We start from the raw sequence: 23,284 nt of genomic DNA, 5'->3' as shown, positions 1-23,284 counted from the left end.
TGAGACACTGAAACAAATTAAAGTCGAGCAGTTGGCTCTCAAACAAGTCATTCTATTCTATTCAATTTAAATATCAACAAAAATAAAATTGTTGACAGTTCAAAAGTCCTTGAAGCTCACAAGACTAATGTCTGATCGTGAGCTTGTATTAAGAAGAAATAAAATACTGAAGTACAAAAGGTCGTTTGTATAAAGACTTTTCATCAAGTACAAAATAACTGTAACCTCAAAAAAGAAAATGACTAAGAATAAAACTACGATTACTTAATGAAAAAAAATTAATAAAGACTCGCAAAATAAGCTTCAACTGTTTTTATTAATATGTATTTTAATGTAAACCGTTTTGGGTGTATCCCGTGGCTTAATTTTGTCTATACATTGTATTGTAAATATTTTTGGCGAATAAATAAATATAAAATCATAAGTTGAAAGTGAAAGAATAGAAAACACTGCTCTAACACGTTCTATTCTACTACTTAGCGTAGGGAAAATCTCAGTTCATCGAGCACCTATTTTGAGATACTGAAATAAATGAAAAGTTGAGTAATTCAGTACGTCAAGTCATAGATACTAGTAGTTCTGTGAACAGTAGCCCTCGTGCAGTTATAGACCGCAGCCTCCTCTTATACTGTCCATCAGAGTAAATCCTGTCTGTATGTCGTGTCGGCGAGATATCGGTGTGGAAAAGGCTAATGGCTGTTGGGGTTGGTGTATCAAAAATGCTAACATCAAAAGCTAATCTCCTTCAAGACATACTGGGAACAGGACAGCCCGAGTTCAAAGCAGAGAAAGTTCGAGAGACAGTACTATGTTATTTTAGTTATTAATTTTGTATGCGTTATTGCACGCAATCAATAGTTCATTTAATAGTGCATAAAAACTGAATTCAATGGGGCATGCAATTAATATTCTACACAGCTGCTGATTTTTTACCAAGTTACATTGAGATATTGAATTGCATGCGTCATGGCATGCAATTTATAATCCACTCGACAGCTGATTTATGATGAATAATTCTATAGTCTGATTTGTACTCTAATATTGGCGTATGAAGGAGGATCCTTTCTCCTTTTATATTATCCTTGAAATGCAAAATTTCCAAGAACCTTGTATATTCGTAGACGCGCAATTTAAAAAGGAACATACCTGTCAAATTTCATGAAAATCTATTACCGCGTTTCGCCGTAAATGCGCATCATATAAACATTTAAACATTAAGAGAAATGCCATACTGTCGACTTGAATCTTAGACCTCACTTTGCTCGGTCAAAAAGATAGTATAAGAAGATATCCGATGGAAATTAACATAATAATAATACGCTAAATTGGAAAAAATATGATGAAAGAATGAATAATTCAAACTATTTAATCCTTAAAATCACTTCACTTGTATGGGCTACTTTATTAAAATTATTAAAAACAATATAAAAACACGAAGTTTGAACTGTTTTAAAGTTTGAAATATTTTAAATAAAAGGGTACTTCATGTTTTTAATAGATTTAATCCTCATATCTTCTTATCAACTGCTTTCTGTTTCGAGCTCTAAAAGCCAGTTGAATAAAATGTGTAATGACAATAAGTAGTAGCCCTAAAAATAAAAAGTGACCATTTACTATCTATACTGTGGTACAATATTAACTTAGTATCTGTGATACAATATTGGTATTTATCTCTTGCTTTTTGAATTCTTGCACTTTTAGTTGTTATTATTTTGTGATCAAGAGTCACAGCTCATGCTGTAAGAAGTAATATCTCACTTTTGTTAGTATGTTATATTTTGTGTATTGACGTTGTCTTTTATTCTATGAATGCTATGGCAAAAAAATAGATTTATCTATGATTATTTATTTATCTGTTTTGACAGGTTGTTGAAGAAGTTCCACTCTCTGTTCGGCGAGAAGCTGGAGGTGGTACGCGCCAACCAGCAACAGGAGAACATCAAGTTCCTGGCGCACTTCAAGCAGAAGTTCGTCATCCACCAGGGAAAGCGCAAGGCACTGCGCCCGATCGATTATGTGCCACCTGTCCAGCTCTACCACCTGCGAGCCAATGGCAACCCGCTATGTACCAGGCTCATACAGATAAAGCCTGACGCTAGCTGTCTCAACTCGGCTTTCTGGTAGGTCTAACTTACATCAAATACATATTACAAGGTGCGCCAGAGAAACTTACTTATTTGAAAAAATTCCCGTGCGTTGAATCCGTCGTGTAGAGTGGCAGGAGGGGGCGCATCTGGAGGGGGAAGTTCTCAAATTTAACGTCCCCCAAGTAAATAGCTATCATGCTCCGGTCTAGAGAGCAGCGGGCCTTCGCAGTTGAGAGCTTCTTTTCTAATGGTCGATCACCTTCCGCGCTCGATTTGAAATTCCTCCCCACAGACTCGTTCCTGGCCATAATTCGATTCTGTCGTGAGTTAACTCATTTCAGAAGTGTGGAAGTGTTGCTAAACTCAGGAATGGACTTCAACGTACCATCGGTACTCCAGAAAATATCGAAAGAGTGAAGCAGTCAGTTGTGCGTTCTCCCCGGCGTTCGGCTCGCAGCTGCTATGGCAAACACGCAGCTGCTATGGCAATTTCTGACTCCACTGTTCAACGAATTTTCCATGAAGACGTTCAACTTCATCCCTATAAATTGGCAGTTGTTCAAGAATTGACTGAACACGATTTTGTTGCCCGTCAAAATGCATGTGATATGCTGATTGATAACCTGCCTGAAGACGCGCAAGACAGCATGGACAAAAATTGAGGTATTGCATTCACATATAAAAAAAAAGATTGAAACAATATCTAAAGTACTTTTGTTTTTATTGACCTTTCAAATAAGTAAGTTTCTCTGGCGCACCTTGTAGAACGCCACGTGACTTGAATTGCTATTTCGCTGCACTGCACAGAAAATGTACAATTACTGGACCTTTTCTAGGTTGGGAAGATAGCGTTTAACGAACAGTGCTATTATACAATACAATACAATAAGTACATTAGTAGAATGATAGAGGAAAAATAAGGTAACCTTGTGCTATTCCTCTCCCAACTTTAGATAACACATAGTCCGAAATAGGTTAAGTCTTGTAGTTCTTCAATTCAAAACAACTGATCTCAATTTGAGCCCGGAAACGTCAAGATCATTCACGATACCCGTCCCAAAAGTGGTCACTCTACGATTTTGTCTGGCACAATATTTTGTCCTGATACAATATTCTATCCACTGAACATCAATTCCAATAATACGGGGAAAAATAATCATTCTCCAAAAATGAGCTTGGTAAAAGAATTTTAGTTCACAAATGTTGTCAAGAACAATTAAATTTCTTCAATTTAAGAAGAATCAATGTAGCAGATTATACCTGAAAGAGCTTCTAGATAAAATACCTCTATTGTTATTTCAAATATTTCTTCTCTGCTCAATTCAAATATAACAATTACTTTTCCTCTTCTACTAAGATAGTAAGTATCTTGAATTGCGTTTTACTCTTTGATACATAATACTATAGTAATAATTTCTCTTCCCAATACAAATTACTGTATTACTTGTAGAATCCTATGCACCTGCTATTTAATTGTACCGTACAACTGTGTTATAGGATTATGCGTTATAGTGTGTAGATACTATGCAAGAAATACCAATTACACTCTGTATCGTATTCTAAATTCAAATTGGTGTTTTCTTTTTCAGTTACATTTTGAAAGTACCTGTCAATGGTGATGAGGAGAACGGAATTGTCTACTTATGGATCGGATCAAAAGCAAAGGCCGAAGAAATCAAATTGATAGGAGACATTTGTGATGAGATGTTCAATAGTGTAAGCATTAAACATTTTTGTTTATTCATTTTTATCGTGTAAGGATTGGAATAACTTTCTATTTGATAACCTGTGAATTTTATAAACTTTGACTTAATTCTTTGTAACATAATGTGTACTTTTCTAACTCTATTTCCTTTCAAATAATTTCGATACTATAACAATATTAGATTGATATTGTTCTCCTATTCACACTGATCATAAATCAATTTATTGTAGGCTATAACATGTTGCTCTCTTCCAGTCATAGCTGTATACGGTTTGTAAATGAATGAATGTTATTTTTGCTTTTCTCTTGAACGGATTTTGAATTTCTGTTTTTGATTGCAGCCGTGGATAACGATGCAAATACTGAATGAAGGTGAGGAGCCGGAGAACTTTTTCTGGGTGGGATTGGGAGGACGTAAGCCCTATGAAACCAATGCTGATTTCATGGACTACACCAGACTATTCCGATGCTCCAACGAGAAGGGCTACTTCACTGTGTCCGAGAAATGTTCCGACTTTTGTCAGGTAATTACAGCATTTCTAAGTATGAAATAAATGCCTTGAATAATTTCATCCAAACCAAAACTGCACCAGTGAATTGTTGAGACTTTTCAAGAGAATAGGTAACCTACTATTTTGTATTTATTTTCAAGAATGGACGTTTATATCTTGAAACCTGTTCAAAACCTCCCCGGTTTATGTATGTTATATACCAAACTAAAACCCGGTTCTATAGTGAGGTTCACGTTATAATGGCAGTGAAGAAAGATAGGAGAACAACGTTTCCGATCCTCTGTCTTGTCAATGCCTTCTAAAGAGGTAGCTGATACAGGTTTATTAGTGTAATAATTAACTACTCAATCTCGATTAAAATAATTAATTATTATATTTTATTAAGCAAGAAATGATACTTTACAATAATTGAATAATGAATTTTCATAATTAAGATTAAATATTTTGTTAATTAATTATTAGTTCTACATTGTTAAAAGACGATCTGGCAACAGAGCAAAGCGAGAAAGAGATAGCGCTATCCGATTTGTTGAATGACAGACAAGGATAGCAATATCATCGCTAATCAAACACAGCCTCACTATAGGACAGTCATTGAAGCATAGATTTAATGGTCCATTAGATTCAATAAATGCTCTAGAAACCGGGCCTTATACTAAAATTAACAAATTGTACCTCACCTCAGTGCTTTATATTCATGGTAAATTCTTTTGTCCATGCTTTGTAGAAATTCTTGTTGTATGTATATTTATCATTCTCTTGACCTAGACTCTGAACAGAAATGTTTTGTAATCTTTATGAATATAGTCATCTACAATCAATCTACACCGTGATTACTTGGCTACTCTTTTGGTCTCTCTTTGAAAGAAAAATCCTTGATTTATTCAATGAATGTAAATTAATTCAAGAACAGCTTTTCTACAGCACAGTTAAATAAGCTTCACTTCCTGGTGAACCTTCTACTGTAGGCTCATTCATCTCTTATCATGAAGATACAGCACAATATTACACTATTTACAACAAATTCCGTTTCATCTACATACCGTTCAATCATCCTGTAGTACTAGTTCATTAAATAATTAGCTTTAAGTTTATTGCAGATTATTATAAACTGAAGTACAAGTCAGCCGTATATTGTATTCTACATAACTGGATAAATTCAGTTCAACTCACGGGATTAGGTGATCACTATTCTCAGCTAGAAAATATATTGATGATTGATTTAAATTATCTTGTATATGATTCGTTTTCAATAGGGATAATTGATAGTTGTTTTCATTGAATTAACTAGTACCCTCCTCTCTTTTTTGTATTAATATGAGTTTTTATATTCTTTAAGATGTCGAAAAATGTGAATTGTTAAAACATAAGAATGCTTACTATAGTGAGGTCCACGTTATAATGGCAGTGTTTGATTAGCAATGGTATTGCTATCATTGTCTATCATTCAACAAAGTTGATAGCGCTTTCTCGCTTTGATCTGTTGCCAGATCGTCTTTGAACAATGTAGAATTAATAATTAATTAACAAAATATTTCATCTTAATTATGTAAATTCATTATTAAATTATTAAAAAAATATAATTCATTGCTTAATAATATATAACTGATTATTTTAAACGAGAATGAACAGTTAATATTACATCAATAAACCTATCAGCTACCGTCTATAGAAGGCAGAGGTTCGGCAACGTTGTTCCCCTATCTTTCTCCACTGCCATTACAGTATAACGTGGTGGACCTCACTATAGAGGATTTTTGTTTAAACTTTTTACTATCTATTTTCACTTTCAACTTTTAACTATTGATTTTAACTATCGAATTAATTTATCGACTTTTCGCTATCGATTTCAACTATCGACTTTTCGCTATCGATTTCAACTATCGACTTTCCGATATCAATTTTAACTATAGATTTTTAACGTTTTGTTTCTGCAGGATGACCTGGCCGACGACGACCTGATGATCCTGGACAACGGCGAGCAGGTGTTCCTGTGGCTTGGCGCCAAGTGCAGCGAGGTGGAGATCAAGCTGGCCTACAAGTCGGCGCAGGTCTACATCCAGCATCTGCGCGTCAAGCAGCCGCAGCAGCCGCGCAAACTCTTTCTAACCCTCAAGAACAAGGAGTCACGCCGATTCACCAAGTGCTTCCACGGGTGGGGCGAGCACAAGCGGCCGCCCGAATAGTAGTAGATCATGCTCAACCACTGAAAAACGCACAAAACAAACTTACCGGTGAAGGACGAACGATGTTTCAGGTGAGTGAAACTACACATCAGTTATAGTCCGGCTCCTGTAGCTTCGTCTTTCGGCGGAGGGTTACTATTATAGTGAGATCTAGCCTAAATTTTATTAGGCTACACAGCAATCTTGGTCAGGATTTTTTTTGTTTTGTCACCCGATCAGACTTCAAGGTTTCCAGACAATTGATTGGTATTTATTTTATCATTTATATAACCGGTTTGACTGTTTTGCCTTTCTGGTTTATGCTTTTTTTCATTCTCTCTTCTGAGAATTTCTGGAATCCCTGCCACTGCGGTCTTCAATAAAATATTGTTTTTTCTTCTTTATTTATTCTATTAATCAATCAATGTATTAAGTATACTTATTTCTACATACATATTCCTACTTATACATCAGCACAATGTATTATATATTTTATAATCAGAATATTAATAATACATCTACAATATAAGTGTATTCTCTATATTATTTACTTCTATGAGCAGATTAAGCTTATTATGTATAAAGTGGAACTCCCCCCTTACACACAGATGGATAGTCTAGTAAGGGGATTCCAAAATATGTTGTATAATACATACAAACATATTTTGGAATCCCCCTACTAGACTATCCATCTGTGTGTAGGGGGAGTTCCTCTTTATACATAATAAGCTTAATCTGCTCATAGAAGTAAATAATAGAGAATACACTTATATTGTAGATGTATTATTAATATTCTGATTATAAAATATATAATACATTGTGCTGATGTATATTTAAGAATGAGTAAGTAGGAATATGTATGTAGGAATAAGTATACTTAATACATTGATTGATTAATAGAATAAATAAAGAAGAAAAAACTATATTTTATTGAAGACCGCAGTGGCAGGGATTCCAGAAATTCTCAGAAGAGAGAATGTAAAAAAGCATAAACCATAATACAATATTATTGTATTTCTTATTCGTGTATTATGTTTTTTTTTGGAAATAAACTGAATTGAATAGAATTGAGCTGGGTTGAACATTTCACATTTTGTGAGGTTAGTGTACTGTTGTAGCATATTGAAGTCAACAATAAGACAAGTGCGCGATCATCTTGCGAACATATTGCGAACCTCTTGCTAAACTCTCGCCTAACATCTATTGTAGCTTTCATGATCGGAGCGTGTTTGGAGCGTGTTCGTAGCGCGTATATCTATACGCACCTTTACATGGAGGTCGATCACGATCGCAACTCACACTGAAGCCTAAATTAATATCGGCCTGACCGTTCTGTCTGAATCCAACCTCAGTGCTAAGTCGACATAACAGAAGTAAATTGAAAAATTATTATTACCAGATAATGCAGTTTTGAGTGCTATAACTTGTTTCAAATCCTCCTATTTTTGTTGAAACGGCGGGCATTTATGCACTAGATTAGCTAATAACAATTAGGCTATAGTGAGGTCCACGTTATAATGGAAGTGGAGAAAGATAGGAGAAAAACGTTGCCTATTCTCTGTCTTATCAATGCCTTCTATAGACGGTAGCTGATACAGGTTTATTGGTGTAATATTAACGGTTCATTCTCGTTTGAAATGATCTACTATATTTTATTAAGCAAGAAATTAATTTCATGATGAATTTTTATAATTAAGATAAAATATTTTGTTAATTGATTAATAATTCTACATTGTTAAAAGATGATCTGGCAACAGAGCAAATGGAGAAAGAGATAGCGCTATCCGCTTTGTTGAATGATAGACAAGGATAGCAATACCATTGCCGATCAAACACTGACTTTATAACGTGGAGCTTACTATCGTCGGGGTTACGGTACCTTGTTTTTGGCGGTGAGCTTTTACCGGTTGAATTTGGCTTGACGGCGACGTCCTCTTACGTCCCTAGACCTGTCCTCTGAACGGGTGTCTTGAAGCGGTGTTACATAAAGTTGCGGAACCAAAGGGGTGGTAGTACAAGAAGTTGGTTTGGGGACACACATGAACCGCTGTAAATAAATGTATTACAGCATTAATTTCTAACTCTTCCTACAATTCATCAAAAGCTAAAACAGGAGTTTATTCAATTATTTAATTTAGATTTTATCTTGACGTTCTGATTTCATTCTCAAAATTTAACAGATCTAAAACAAATTTACTTGCCAGAGTGTCATTAATATACAATTAATTAAATTCTCTCATTCTATTTGAATCCTCATTTTATATAGATTTTTATCTTTAAACAACTGATTCTTTGTATCAGAATTAATGGATCTTTCTTCACAAATAATTCAAAAGTTCTGTTATAATTTAATAATTTCGCGTTCAGTTAAAAGCCTTAACGCCATGAGAAAACACAGTCAGAAAAATATAAAATTGAGTCTTAAACTCAATATGAACATAATCTTAAAAATTTCATTCCAATTTAAAGGCTATCTTCCTGACTTTCAGCAATACTCTACGATAATATATTTCCAGAAACAATAACTCAAATGTAACGTAACGGAAAACTTTCTATACTTCTTTAGAAAAAAAATTTATAATTATCTTCCATCACTAATAAAACCAAAAGGATTATTCTCAATCAATATTATTAACTTGAAAAATAACAGGCTTAATTAATTCAATACTCTTATGGAAGTTTCAATCAATTAAATTCCCTAAATTATATTTTAACCTTATTTTACGTACCTTAGCGGTTATTTGAAGAAACAATTATTCGTACATGATGAAGAAACACAATTAAACTTTTCAGGACATGGCACTACTAGAAAATTCAAACTTTAATAAAAATAAAACTAGCTCCTACATTAACTAAAAATGATATAAACTTATAAACTTGCCCAAAAAGGGCGAAACATAATGACTACATCTTTACTCTCGTAGTGCTCCTAGCAAAGTGTCCTCCGAAACGTAATCTGGTCTCTCCACTGGGGAATCCCCACTACTGTATTTAGAAACAGGTCTCCTATTGGGCGAAAGGAATCAATTTGACCAATCGTCGCGTGGCTTCTAGAGCCTTTGGACCAAATAGTAACTGCAAAATCGGTAGTTTGTTATAATTTCAATGCCTGCTGTTTTCCAACTTATCGCACTTTATGTCGCGACAAGAAGGCTAAGTTTTAGAGATAATTCCATAATCTACATTCCTCGACGACTCGGAGCCACAATTTTTAAATATCTATCATGGGAAACTCGAAGTCATGGCCGTTCATAATAGAGAGAGAAAATAATTTATTTCGCTAACTCACTTACAATAATGGCTCTAGTCTATTGCGTATTAAATTTACTATTATAACTCGGGAAAAGGCCTGAATTAAAAGGAGTGCTCGGCACAAATTGGAGCAAGAACAAAGTGAATTGAGCCTGATAACAAACACGTATATATTCAGAAATAATATCGAGCATGAAATATATTATAACATAAATCAAAATACATGTTTATAATGGATTGAAAAATGAATAGACTGTTCTTAGTTGTTCTGAATATTATTATTATTATTTAATTAATAAATTGCGTTCCAATTAGCAACAAAAGAATAAGAATACTTTACTAAAAATAGATTTGCTCTCACCAATAATTTGTTAAATAAACAATAAAATTATTGTATCTATCACTTTATACATGAAAAAGTTCTCTTGTTCACTGATAATGTTGATTGAAGCTACTTCGTTTCCAAAAAATTAAGATACTGTATAAATGTTTATTTTTTCCATTTCATACAATATTATAAGCTTACGTTCTGTACTACCGATGTAGTTTTTCAATGTTTTCAATGATAATCTCATCCAGGTTTCCTCTTGGAATATAATATTTGTAAAATACAATATATAATACAAGGTATACAAGAAAAAATTAGGAGATCCTCTTATTTCATCAAACATACAAATGATTCCACTCTATAATTGAGACATACTTCTCAGACATATTTATTTCAACTTCAGAAAAATTAATGTTCTTAGGTGTACCGTCTTTGAATTTTCAATTCAGAACATCAGCCCATTACCTGTACTGTATATTGTACAGGTAATGAGCAGTACTGTACTGTACTGTACTGCCCATTCTAAGACGTACTGTATTCCTAAATTGGGCATTAATAAGAAAATTATTCTTATGCCTGCAAAATTTGTCTACTTTGTCTAATCGACAATTTTCTTCATCTTAACTGGGATGTGATTTATTTGAACATGAATCTCACATCTACAAATGTATAATAGTACAATGTATTGTGAATGAGGTTATAAAATACAAGTTTGCTATTTCAGGAACACATGGGCCGAACTATGAAACAAAAGTCTCAACAACCTCAAATATTAAAACAACGAAACTATATTTTAGACACGATGAGGTGGGGATAATCTTGGATGGATTAACATTCATTCCTATATAGCCCACCATCTACTTGTTAACAGTTAGTTACACTAACATTTTAAATTTTATATGAGTATTTATATACTAATAAACGAATCTTCCATTATTTATCAGCCGTGTTTTTCTATTGCCTTGCCATCTAATAAACGAAAGTATTTGCCATACTAATAAACGAATCTTCCATTATTTATCAGCCGTGTTTTTCTATTGCCTTGCCATCGATTTATATTTCTTTTCATTTCAATTTTGATTTTCTGATCAATAAACGGAAGAAACTGGAAATGGATGGAAGGAGAGTAAAGGTTACAAAAATAATAAAATGAATTCATTATTACACAGAAGAGTTGTATAAAGAGTGAGAAGGAATGCGGAAGAGAATAATTATACTGAAAATTAAATTTAAATATGTTATCCAAAAAACCTGCTATAGGACCAACGAAACTTCACTCTCTTTGGGTCTGGAGCTTTTTTTATCCGGCATCCCAAGTACTATAAACAAATTATATAATTGCTCCAAAATACAAACCATCGTATTTTTTGGCTATTCAGTAAGATACGTTAATATATGGTTTTGGTAGTTCTAAAATGTTTACCAATTAACAGCCGGTTAAATTTTAATCTTGATTAATTCAACGAGAACCAATCAGAGAAGCTGATTTCTTTTCGAAAAAGCCTTCTCTGATTGTTTCCCGTGAAATTAATCAAGATTAAAATTTAACCTGCTTTCATGCAACCGGGCCTTAGTGAGTTAGCTCTACTGAGTAAAACTTCAACTATTATAAGATTTGTACAAATTGAAATCTGTTTTATCACACAATATTCAACTGTAAAACTTGAATATTTCCGTTTTTCTCGTAGCAACGAGATAAACCTTAAATAAGGTTTATTCAAACACTATATTCAAACCCATAAATTCAATTTTAATTTGATCAACCTCAATTAAGTTTTATTCAAACACTATATTTAAACCCATATTCAACCTTAATTTAATCACGGTTAAAATTTTGTAGACTTGTGCAACCGGGAGTAAATTTTGTAAATAGATTTTCTTCTAGCATTTATAAATAGTTTTCAACCATTACCAGAGCTAATCACGTAAATATTTTCTAGCATTATTCAATAATTTCCAACCATCACCGTTGTCCATTATTGTATTCACCATCAACAGAGCCAATTACGTATATATTATTCTTATTTCCCAACCCTTATCATAGCCTTTTCCAACCATTACAGTGTCATCAAGTGTTTGAAATGAACGTGAAGACATAACTGATCATGTGACTCACATACTTGCTCGCAATAGCGACACTTGAATTCAGTTGATTCCTCACCTTTGCACCAGTTTGCGATCACTCGCCTATGTTCTTGACGTAGCCAATCAGTAGGATGCTGACATTTCTCCACACTTTCACTATCGCTACTGTCAAGATTATCCTGTGTTGAAATGAGATGCTGGAATATCTCCTCATTTTCACTATCGCCACTGTCAAAATTATCCTGTGTTGAAATGAGATGCTGGAATTTCTCCTCATTTTCACTATCGCCACTGTCAAGATTATCCTGTGTTGAAATGAGATGCTGGAATTTCTCCTCATTTTCACTATCGCCACTGTCAACATTTTCCTGTTTTGAAATGAGATGCTGAAATTTCTCCTCATTTTCACTGTCGCTACTGTCAACATTTTCCTGTGTTTGGGAATTTTCAGCAACCAACTGATTCATTATTCGCGCTTCTATTTCTTCCAAGATTGACATTTTTCGTAGTTTGAAATCTGGAGAGGAATCACTTTGTAAACTACTACTTCCTGTAATGTTTCCTCCAACAGCCAGATCAAGCTCACTAGGATACTCCTGAGCGTCCGAAACTTGTTCTGTAGACCTATTAGTCGCTGATGAACTTCTATGCTGATTGTTTGAGAAGTTAGTATCTATATCGCTGTCTCCAATAACCATTGAATCCAAACATCCATAATCGAGAAGATGTGAACTGTTCCCGGATGACCTCTCAAGTAAGTCTTGGCTTGAAAATGATTCATAGAGAAACTCGTTGACGTTTTTACTCATACATTCGTCGATTCGTTCACTAGTCGAATCGTTGATTTGTTCACTCGTCGACTCGTTGATTGTTTGACTCATCCACTCGTTGATTCGTTGACTCGTCGACTTGTTGATTCGTTCACTCGTCGACTTGTTGATTCGTTCACGCGTCGACTCGTTTATTTGTTGACTGGTCGACTCGTTTATTAGTTGACTCGTCGACTCGTTGATTAGTTGACTCGTCGACTCGTTTATTAGTTGACTCGTCGACTCGTTGAAGTCGTATCCATTGCTATCGTCAATAACTACTGTATTCGAATCTTCTAGAAGTTGACGTCTGTTCTCGTACGACGATTCATCAGAAAAATGGGAACTTCTATTGAGATCAATCAATCGTTGTCTATTGGACTCCTCATCGACCAATTTAGGAGTACTTATGGCATTTATGCACGTGAACGATATTCCTTCACTGTCTGAATTGGATTTTTTGGAACTTCTGTTAAATTGGCTTCCGGTAAGATGTACAGTCGTAGCTGCATTAATACAAGTCTCATCGACAGATACAGGTACATTAGCGGTTTCATTTGTAGATGTTTCAAAATTATGAAATTCCTCCTCAAGAGACATTGGTTCTGTGTATTTAGTGTTATTTATTTGCTCCTCAAGAGACATTAATTCTGTGTATTTAGTGTTATTTATTTGCTCCTCGAGAGACATTGATCCTGTGTATTTAGTGTTATTGATTTGCTTCTCAAGAGACGTTGGCTTTATGCAGTTAATATCATTAATTTCCTCATCAAAAGAAATTGTTTTGTTGCTGTTAGTATCATTAGTTTCTTCCTCAAGAGACATTGTTTCTGTGTAGTTGGTATAATTCATTTTGTCCTCAGTATTTTGAGTAATAATGCTGGATCCATCTTTCTTATTAGAACTTGATTTCTGGGAAGATTTTCTATTTGTACGCTGAACTCTGCTCTTGCTTGACAAATTCTTGAGGTATTTTTCTGGATAGAGCAGTTGGCGATCTCTCGGTAACTTTCTGCTGGTTACTTTGCACTTGGATAGAAAACTCTTAGCTGTTGGAGTATTAGCAACATAATTCAAAGTGGATTCAGCAAAATGTTCCCTTCGTGAGCGTTGAGGCCTGTGGGTTATATTGTCTAGACTAAGAGTTTCTGTCTCATTGATGATTATATCACAGTTTGCACTCAATCTCTCCAATGGTTGTTCAAAAGTTTCAAACGCAAATATTTGTTCATTACCGTTTTCTCCTTCCATTCTCACAAAAAACTGATCTGTTTTATTCACAACATTACTAGTGCTGACAAAAGGTTCGTCGTAGGAAGTTTTAGTTACTTCAGAATCATTGCATAGTGTAATTTTCGAATCGTCTCCGTCTATATCGGATGGAGATTGAATATTTTGATTCAAGACTGAAAAATAGGACTTGTGAGAGAAATGTGATCTTCTATGTAGTACTAGTTCTGTGTAGTTGAGAAAACTAAGATTGCAGTGGCAACAGACAAGGCTGTTTCTCTTGCCGAATGGATAAGGTGTTCCATCAATCACATTGGTACAGCTGGTCTCATCAATGAATGAAAGTGGTTTCTCCTCAATTAAACTACTGGCACAGCTGGTCTCATCAATGAATGAACGTGGGTTTTCCTCATTTACGGTACTGGCACAGCTGGTCTCATCAATGAATGAAAGTAGTGTTTCCCCAATTACACTAACACAGCTATTTTCATCGCTTCGATTAGTAGTTTTCTCTGTTTTGCACCTGAAAATTTAAGGTTTGTTTTAATGTTTTGTCTTTTTTATGATTGTAGAGAAAACAAGAACAGCTGATAGTTGGATTTACACTCATAAGCTGCGTTTACACCAAAGTTTTTAACAAAATGTTTATTTCTTCATCCTTATAGATTCTATTAGATTGAACCACGGTATATGGAAGAAGACGGTAGGTGTCACGCGCATGTTCGTGCTAAATTTCTGGTGTAGCTGACGTCATTTTATATCCAATAATCTGTCCTTAACATATCCTAAATTTTTATCCTAATTTTTATTTTTTTATCCTAAATTAAGTTCAAGTTTATCCTAAATTTTTTATCCTAATTTTATTTTTTTATCCTAAATTTTTCCTAAAATTTATCCTAAATTTATCCTAAAGTTTCATAAATTGTCAATAAGTTTTTTTTTTTTTTTTTTTTTTTTTTTTTTTTTTTTATTTATTTAAAAATTAGCACCTAGTCTGAGACTAATAAGCTATTTATTTTATCCTAATTTTACTAAATGGACTTTTTCAAACCTCATCCTATGATTCAGTTTGTCTAGTTTTTGACTACAATTACTTAGTCTAGTTTGTATCCTATAAAATAGTTTCATACAATCAAGTTAGTAGGCCAATAATAATTTGTTTGGTTTGAAGGGATGAACATTTCACTATCACTAACACCAGCTTCAAGCCATCAATTCACAACACAAATTTCACTTCACTAACTCATGCGGTTTTGTTCTTTTGAGCCTCCTGACCAGACTATCAACATCAAGCAGCTGGATTGCCTCTATATTGTCGTGCTGGTGGAGTCTCTCTTCATGCTTGGCCGCAAAGTGCTCAATAACTTTCGTGACTGTCTCCAATTGAAGGTCGCGATGAAGATCAGCATTTCTGATGTACCAAGGAGCGTCAACAATATTTCTTAGTACCTTATTTTGAAATCGTTGGATAATTTGTACATTGGATGGTTTAGTACAGCCCCAAAGTTGAATGCCATAAGTCCATACTGGTTTCAGTAGCTGTTTATATAGTAGAATCTTGTTGTATATGGACAGCCTGGATCCTCTTCCCAGCAACCAATACATCTTTTTGAATTTAATTCCTAGTTCTCCCCTTTCTTCTTGACGTGTGCTTTCCATTTGAGCTTGACATCCAGCGTCATACCCAAATATTTGGCAGTATTAGCATGTGGAATGACTTTCTCATTTATATATACTGGAATATATTGAATTCTTTTATTAGTAAAATTCACATGTACAGACTTGGTATCATTTAGTTTGATTAGCCAATGATTTGTCCATGTGTTTACTTCATTAACTGCTCTTTGTAACTTTTCTGTAGATTCCTCAATATCTTCTGCGACTGAGAGAATAGCAGTATCATCTGCAAATGTAGCTATAGTGACTCCTGCTGGCTTTGGAATGTCACTAGTGTACAGTGTATACAAAACTGGTCCTAGCACACTTCCTTGGGGTACACCAGCTTTAATTTGCCTTAGTGTAGAATATTCATCATCCAGCTTCACTCTGAAATATCTCTCGTCCAGGTAGGACTTCAATAATTGGCTATATGCTGCGGGTAGGACTTGTTCTAATTTATGGCACAAGCCTTCATGCCAAACCTTGTCGAAAGCTTGGGCAATATCCAAGAAGACAGTAGAACATACCTTTTTCTCCTCAAGCATCTTTCTATTACATCTGTTAGTCTGTGTACTTGATCAATTGTTGAATGTTTACTACGGAATCCAAACTGGTGAGAAGGTATAAGTTGTTTATCCTGTAGAATTGGTTTTAATCTTGCCAACAGTAATCTTTCAAAAAGTTTTGATAGTACCGGCAGAGACAAGAATAATATAGTACTTATCCTTAATCTATAGTACTTACTTATATAGTACTACAATATAGTACTTACTTATCCTTAATCTATGGTACCGGTAAGAGTGATATTGGTCTATAAGAGGTTACTTCATTTAGTGACTTTCCGGGCTTAGGTAGCATTATAACTTCGGCTACTTTCCATAAACTTGGCACGTACTTTAAACGGAAAGCTGCATTGAAAATATGACTCAATTTCACAATTGCTTTTCTAGGAAGATGTTGAAGTATTTCTCCTGTTATGAGGTCATATCCGGGTGATTTCTTCTTTGCCATATTATTTATTTCTTTTTTAACTTCTCTTGGCGATGTTGGAGGGATATTATCCAAAAGTCTTGGCTGTATGATTACATTTATTCCATCATTGAGCACTCTATCATCATGAGGAGTAAATGTTTTCTCAAGATGGTTTGCAAACAAAACCACTTTTTCCTTACTGCTGTGAGCCCATGTTCCATCTTCTTTTCTTATTGGTGCCACTTGTTCCACTGGTCTCTTTATTTTCTTTGTCGCTCTCCATAGTGAGTAGTTGGTACTGGCCTCATTACTTAGTTCCTCCAGGTGAGTGTTAATCTCTTGCTGTTTTTTTTTTTTTTTTTTTTAAACATCTTTATTGCCCATAAAAACAAAATACAAAATAAAAAACTTACAAAAGAAATATTCTAGATTATATTAATATATTATGCTATTTTACATATAAATTAAAATTACATGGCACCACCCAGCAAGGGCAAAACCCTGACCGCTGAGTGAGAGTATCAGCTGTTAGACAATATAAAAAATTTATTTACTAATAATCAAAGCTACAAAAAAATCGAAGTTAACAAATAAATTACTAGTCTTGTAATTATAATATTTGACTGATGTCGAAGAAAAAATTTTGTATCACCCACTTATTTATCTGTTCCATCCTCTGTCTACCCCTATTAGAAAGATATTCTGACAATGCATTTGGCATTATATTTATTATTTTTGAGCTAAGATACCCCAATTGTCTTCTCACTATTGTCAAATCTGAATAGTTAATATTATAAATGTTATGAGATGTAACTCTCAGGTTATATATAGAAACGTTATTATTCACTGTAAATTCCTCCTTCCTCATCCATGCATAATAGAGAAGTTTCTTTATATAAATTGACGTACTGTCATCACTTTAAATTCGGCAAATGTTTCACTACTAGAAAAAGCCCTTGGCTTATTAAGAATTGCTTTTATTATCATTTTTTGAAATGTAAAAATTTTATTCATGAAAACATCATACGCTCCTCCCCATACCACTAACCCATATTGCAGCACCGATTGAACATAGGCAAAGTAAAGGACCCTAAGTAATTTAATGTCTAATATTTTACGGACTTTATAAAAGATAAAGGAAATAAATTTTAAGCGTTTACAAATATATTCTATATGAGGCTCCCACTTAAGGTTACAATCAACCATGATGCCCAGATACTTTATAGATTTTTCATTTTTTAGTTTAGGGCATGCACAGTCCTTCCATTTTTCAAAATCACAATTTGTATGTATTTTTAAATTCATAGCATCATTTTGTTTTATTTCATGTATTGCTCCTCTCAAGTTCTGTGTAATTCTATTCAGTTCTATTTTACTTCTTGGATCTCTTGTCGTTTGCCAGATTCTTCTAGTTCTTCTTCTTTCTGCTATCAGCTCTCTTACTACTTGGGGGTAGCAATTACCTTTAATTTTACTCTGAAGTGGGGGAGTGTTTTCCCATGCAGATTGTTGAATGCTCGTTACAAACTCTTGTACTTCATTTTCCAGCTCTTCAGTCGTTTGTAGAGATGTGTCTAAATCAATTTTATTTTCTATCATGTGCTTTAATGATTCTATGTCTGTATATTTATTTATTAGTTGTGGTGCTCCGGGTTTTTTCACAGCAGAGCTATGGATTGTAAGGACAATTGGTGAATGATCGGAGTTAAGATCAAATTCTTCATCAACCTCTATAGTGTTAGGTGATATGTACTTTGTGATGAAGAAGTCTAACAGGTCTGGGATCTTAGCTCTATCTGTTGGCCAGTAAGTTGGCTTCCTTGTCGAATGTACTTCGCAGTTGTATTCATCAACGGCCAGTTGTAACTCCTTCCCTTTGGTTGTGGTTAGTCTCGAGCCCCATCTAGTATTCTTCGAGTTGAAGTCTCCACCGATGATGAATTTTCCTGTGAAATTTCTTAAAAAATCACAGTAATCTGGTTTCTTTAAGCTGAATCGAGGAGGGCAGTAGACAGCTGCGATCGTTATCATTCCACTCGAATGGCATGTAAGTTTCACTTTTACAGAAATCGACTGGAACTCTTGCAATTCTATTTTCTTATACTCATGATGAATTAATTCTTCTTTAACCATCACCGCACTTCCTCCACGAGCACTGTTCTGGGGATGTACTGCATGATATATTTTGTAACCTCTCATTTTCAATATGATTGCTTTGTGAAATGTGTTTCTGAAATTAGGCAAACATCAATTTTTTGTTCAATTAGAATTGCCAATAGATCATCTTTATGCTGTAATAGACCGTTGGCGTTCCATGTCATTATTCTAAATCTACCTTCCATATTTCTTGTAAGTGCTTTCTTTCACTGTAGTATTTTCTAGTTTTTCTAGTCTAGAAAGAATTGTTTTATTGAATTGCTCCTGCCTAACTAGCTTTTCAAGAATTAATTGGAGTTGAGAGGCTATATTCAATCCTAAATCTTCTCCTAAGCTCTGCGATATAAGTTGGGTTTTCTCATTCATTTTGTTAACTGGGACTTGTTTTACTCTATCCGAATAAGACTGATTCTCAATAACTCGAGCATCTCTTAATACCCTTTGAGGCACAGTAGTTTTATTTCCCTCATTGGTTTTTGGTTGTTTCTTCTTATTCCGAAGTGCTTGCAGTTCTTGTGCCACTAGACACCCTCTATAATTAGCTGGATGTTCCATTCCACAATTGTAGCACTTTGCTTTTTCTTCTTTTGGCTTTGTACAGCTGGTGGTAAGGTGGGGACCGGCACATTTCACACACCTGGGATCTTTCCTACAATATTTTTTAGTATGCCCCCAGGCTTGGCAATTTTTGCATTGGGGTAGGAATTTCGGCTTCTTAATTGGCACAACCTCAATTTTCATGCCCATGATTGCATGGATTTCATAAATTTTATTTATATTCTCTGAATTATCAAAAGTGAGCATGAAAATTGGAAGTGGTTCTTTAGTCTTCCACTGCAGTATGTTTACAACATCCAGAATTTTAAATCCTTTCTCTTGAAGTTCTTCCTTTATATCACCTGGATCGCAAGTGCTATGCAATTTCTTAACAATTACTCTAATAGGTCTAGTTTGTTTGTTTTCAAACGAAGACCAATTCATATTTTCTTCGTTCAGCACTGCCGTAGCTAATCTGTAATTCTCTTCTGTGTTAACATTGAGTTTTAGACTATCATTATTCAGTAAAGTCACCTTGTAAGAATTTTTCTCCATTTTTTTATTTAGAATCTTATAGATAACTTGATAATTTTTAATATTGTATAATATGATGGGTGGTGGTTTCAAAATTTTATTTGACTGTTGATTGTTGGTGGAAAACTGTTCATGTCCAGTGTCATCTTTCGATTTATTCTCTTTATTTGAAGAAGCATTTCGCTTATTTCTTGAATAGAGTGGAGGTGATTTTTCTTGTGATGGAGGCGAAAGTGAAGTATTCAGCTTCCTCTTCTTAGGTCTCCCATTTTTCACTCTCACCCACTCCGTCTCCTTGGCAAGTTCCTCCTCATCTGTACAGTAACTAGTACTACGTGATGCATTTTAACATTATCAGATTTTCCACCTTTTGGTTGATTTTTCTTAATTGTTGTTGATTGGTGTTGATCCGACTTACTACTCTCTACAACTTTCAAATTGTTGGAAGCTGCAGGGGCCGAGTTGAAATTAGCGCTGTCTAACTGACACAGCTTGATTTGAAGTTCTTCCAGTTTTTTCAAACATGTTGTTTTTACTTTCTGCTACTCGCATCCTATTGTCAGCTTCCTTCCATGCATTATATAGTATTTGCTCTGCCGGAGTTTTAAGCTGGTCTGGTTGAATGAATTTTTCTGGTGATGTATCTCCTTCATTCATGGTGATTGATGGTGGTGGTGATGAATTGCAGCTATTATCTTCAACTTCTTCAAATTCTGGAATTAAGAAAGTCGAAGGTTTAACTAGTTTCCATTCCTTTCCATTCATTATTCTGATTAATATAACTATTACGACGGCTCAGCAGTTTTTTCTCGCCAGTTGGTTTTTCGCGAGGTGACCGACCGCGGCAGGCGACGCGAACGTACGGACGCGAGCGCGCACATGCGTACTACTTCCACTCACAGCCGGCTCTATTTTTCCAGCGTAAGCAAACCTATTGTTCTATTGAATATAGTAAACGACACTAAACTACACTAAACGACACTACTATAACTATGTATACTATTACTGAAATACTATTAAACACTCTCTACATGTTACCACTTCGGTGTCTAACCGCTGACTCAGAAGCGGTGCTTCTGAAATTTTTACAGATATGAGACTTGTGGCAGTCGATAAAACTTATCAATGAATTTTTTAAGTATGAATTTGATCAAAATCGTTGGAGCCATTTTTGAGAAAATCGCGAAAAACCCTGTTTTTGGCAACATTTTCGCCATTTTAGCCGCCATCTTGAATTGTATTTGATAGAAATTGTTCGTGTCGGATCCTTACAGTGTAAGGACCTTAAGTTCCAAATTGCAAGTCATTCCGTTGATTGGGAGATGAGATATCGTGTACACAGACGCACATACACTCATACACACACACAAACACACACACACACACACATACAGACCAATATCCAAAAACCACTTTTTTGGACTCAGGGGACCTTGAAACGTATAGAAATTTAGAAATTGGGGTACCTTAATTTTTTTCGGAAAGCAATACTTTCCTTACCTATGGTAATAGGGCAAGGAAAGTAAAAATATACCTTCTTTTTTATACCGTGGATTGAACATATCATACACATGATGAACATATGTGTTTGTCAAGCTCCGTTCAATCTAATAGAATCTATAAGGACGGAAAAATAAGCATTTTGTTAATAACTTTGATGTAAACGCAGCTATAGAGAAGCATGGAGAGGCGTCTATGTAAAAATTAGTTCTTTTCTAATGTGGTCAGGAGTTTCCGTTACATAAAACTTTTCTCAATAAGCGAGAAAGTTGGTGTGGAAAGGACTGGCTGCCAGTAAATTGAGATTCATACTTTCCCCTTCTATAAGTCGCTTATATTGTTCGTGTCGTTATTAGTCCAATCAATAAAATATATACACGGTGTCCCACGAAGAGGTCTACACGTTTAATTTTATATTACGTGCCCATTCACGTACCGAACGTTTTCAAATTTTACACAGGTTACAAAGTAGGTTCTGAAAATATTCAGGGAAAATTTCAGTTCACCAATTTTCGTAGGAACAAGATGGCGGCATATTGAAAATTTTACCAATTCGCTTCCTGGAAAAACTACTGTCGCCATTTTGTTTCTACGAAGGTTATGGAGTTGAAAATTTCCCAAAATATTTTTATATTTTTAGAACCTACTTTGTAAACTGTGTAAATTTTAAAATAGTTTGGTGCATGAATGGGCACGTAATATAAAATTAAACGTGGGAAACCGTGTATGTTTGGAAGACAATTTTTGACCCCCCAACCCACAGCTCTGTTTGGGATAGTTAAGGGTAAACATAACAAAAATCCCCCCTTCACAGTTTGCTAACGGGATGGGCGTGGTTTTGTGATTTCGCATAAATCTTGAAAAAGATGCGCCACGCTTACACCAGAGCTGTTAACAAATAGTTTTCTTAAAAAAACCTGTCAATTTTTCTGTAGAAAACAAGTTAAATTTCAATGTCTTTTTCAAGGAATTGGCAACAAATTGCCGAAATTTGAAACCTCAGTTGACAACTCTGTTATGGACATTACCATCTTCAACAAAATTAAAGCCTAGTAAATGTCCTACAAGCTTCATCTAATAAATAATTTTATTTAACTCTTAGTAAAATAATCTCTATCAACTATTAGAAAATGTATTAATTATTTACTATTTTTCATAATAAAATAGTACTATATAATAATTGATCTTGAAGTTTAATGCCCCATTCAATTTAGGCCTACTATCGAATTAATTAAATTTTAAAATAATATGATTTAGATGCATTGATTTGTTGATGTTACAACTCATTGAACTATCTCGCAACTAAAATGTTCTTTTCTTTTCAGAATCTAATTGGTTTTTAAAACAATTTACTATCCTTTATTTATTCTAAGTAGCTAGTACTATGAAAATACTCTTAAATGCTAATTAAAAAATTTTACCCAATAGGACTAGAGAATTCCATTTTTATACAGAGGTTAACCACAGCTACCGGAATACTAAACTCAACCGTTAAACCGGGTAACCGTTTATTCGATCGTAAAACGAACAACACATAGCAGTAACGAACTAATAATAAATCGCTTTGCCGATCAATCTAAAACTTTGTTTTGATAAACTGAAAGGAACAGGTCCTACTTCTAGCTCCCATTCTATCCTACATTTACTCAACTTATTATCAAACCGATAATGAGGCGATATAGATAGAGCAGTATCTATAAAAAGTAGATAGGCACTGTAAGGTCTTTCTAGGATTCTCATTATTTTTACTTG

General features: G+C 34.5%; 2 protein-coding genes across 2 annotated transcripts in view; one reads left to right on the top strand and one right to left on the bottom strand.

Annotated features, from left to right (window-relative positions):
• LOC111044470 (protein flightless-1) overlaps positions 1-10,989 on the top strand; it is a 54,233-nt gene extending 43,244 nt beyond the window's left edge. Inside the window, exons 18-22 of the mRNA XM_039436781.1 lie at positions 1,866-2,120; positions 3,677-3,803; positions 4,134-4,316; positions 6,242-6,561; positions 10,774-10,989. Coding sequence (XP_039292715.1) covers positions 1,866-2,120; positions 3,677-3,803; positions 4,134-4,316; positions 6,242-6,490 — 814 coding nt within the window. The 3' untranslated portion in view covers positions 6,491-6,561; positions 10,774-10,989. The remainder of the gene's footprint in view (positions 1-1,865; positions 2,121-3,676; positions 3,804-4,133; positions 4,317-6,241; positions 6,562-10,773) is intronic.
• A 214-nt stretch (positions 10,990-11,203) lies between these two features.
• On the bottom strand, positions 11,204-23,163 carry LOC111044464. Its single transcript, XM_022329625.2, has 2 exons — positions 22,954-23,163; positions 11,204-14,696 (listed from the first exon to the last, which is right to left on the bottom strand). Exons 1-2 carry the CDS (start codon positions 22,974-22,976, stop codon positions 12,107-12,109), a joined length of 2,613 nt encoding a protein of 870 aa, XP_022185317.2. The 5' UTR covers positions 22,977-23,163; the 3' UTR covers positions 11,204-12,106.
• Positions 23,164-23,284: the final 121 nt, after the last annotated feature.

The sequence above is a fragment of the Nilaparvata lugens genome, chromosome 10, assembly GCF_014356525.2.
Source record: "Nilaparvata lugens isolate BPH chromosome 10, ASM1435652v1, whole genome shotgun sequence".
NCBI classification, from domain to species: Eukaryota; Metazoa; Arthropoda; class Insecta; order Hemiptera; family Delphacidae; genus Nilaparvata; species Nilaparvata lugens.
Note: the sequence above shows the minus strand (reverse complement) of the source record. Positions and strands in the feature narration are given on the sequence as shown.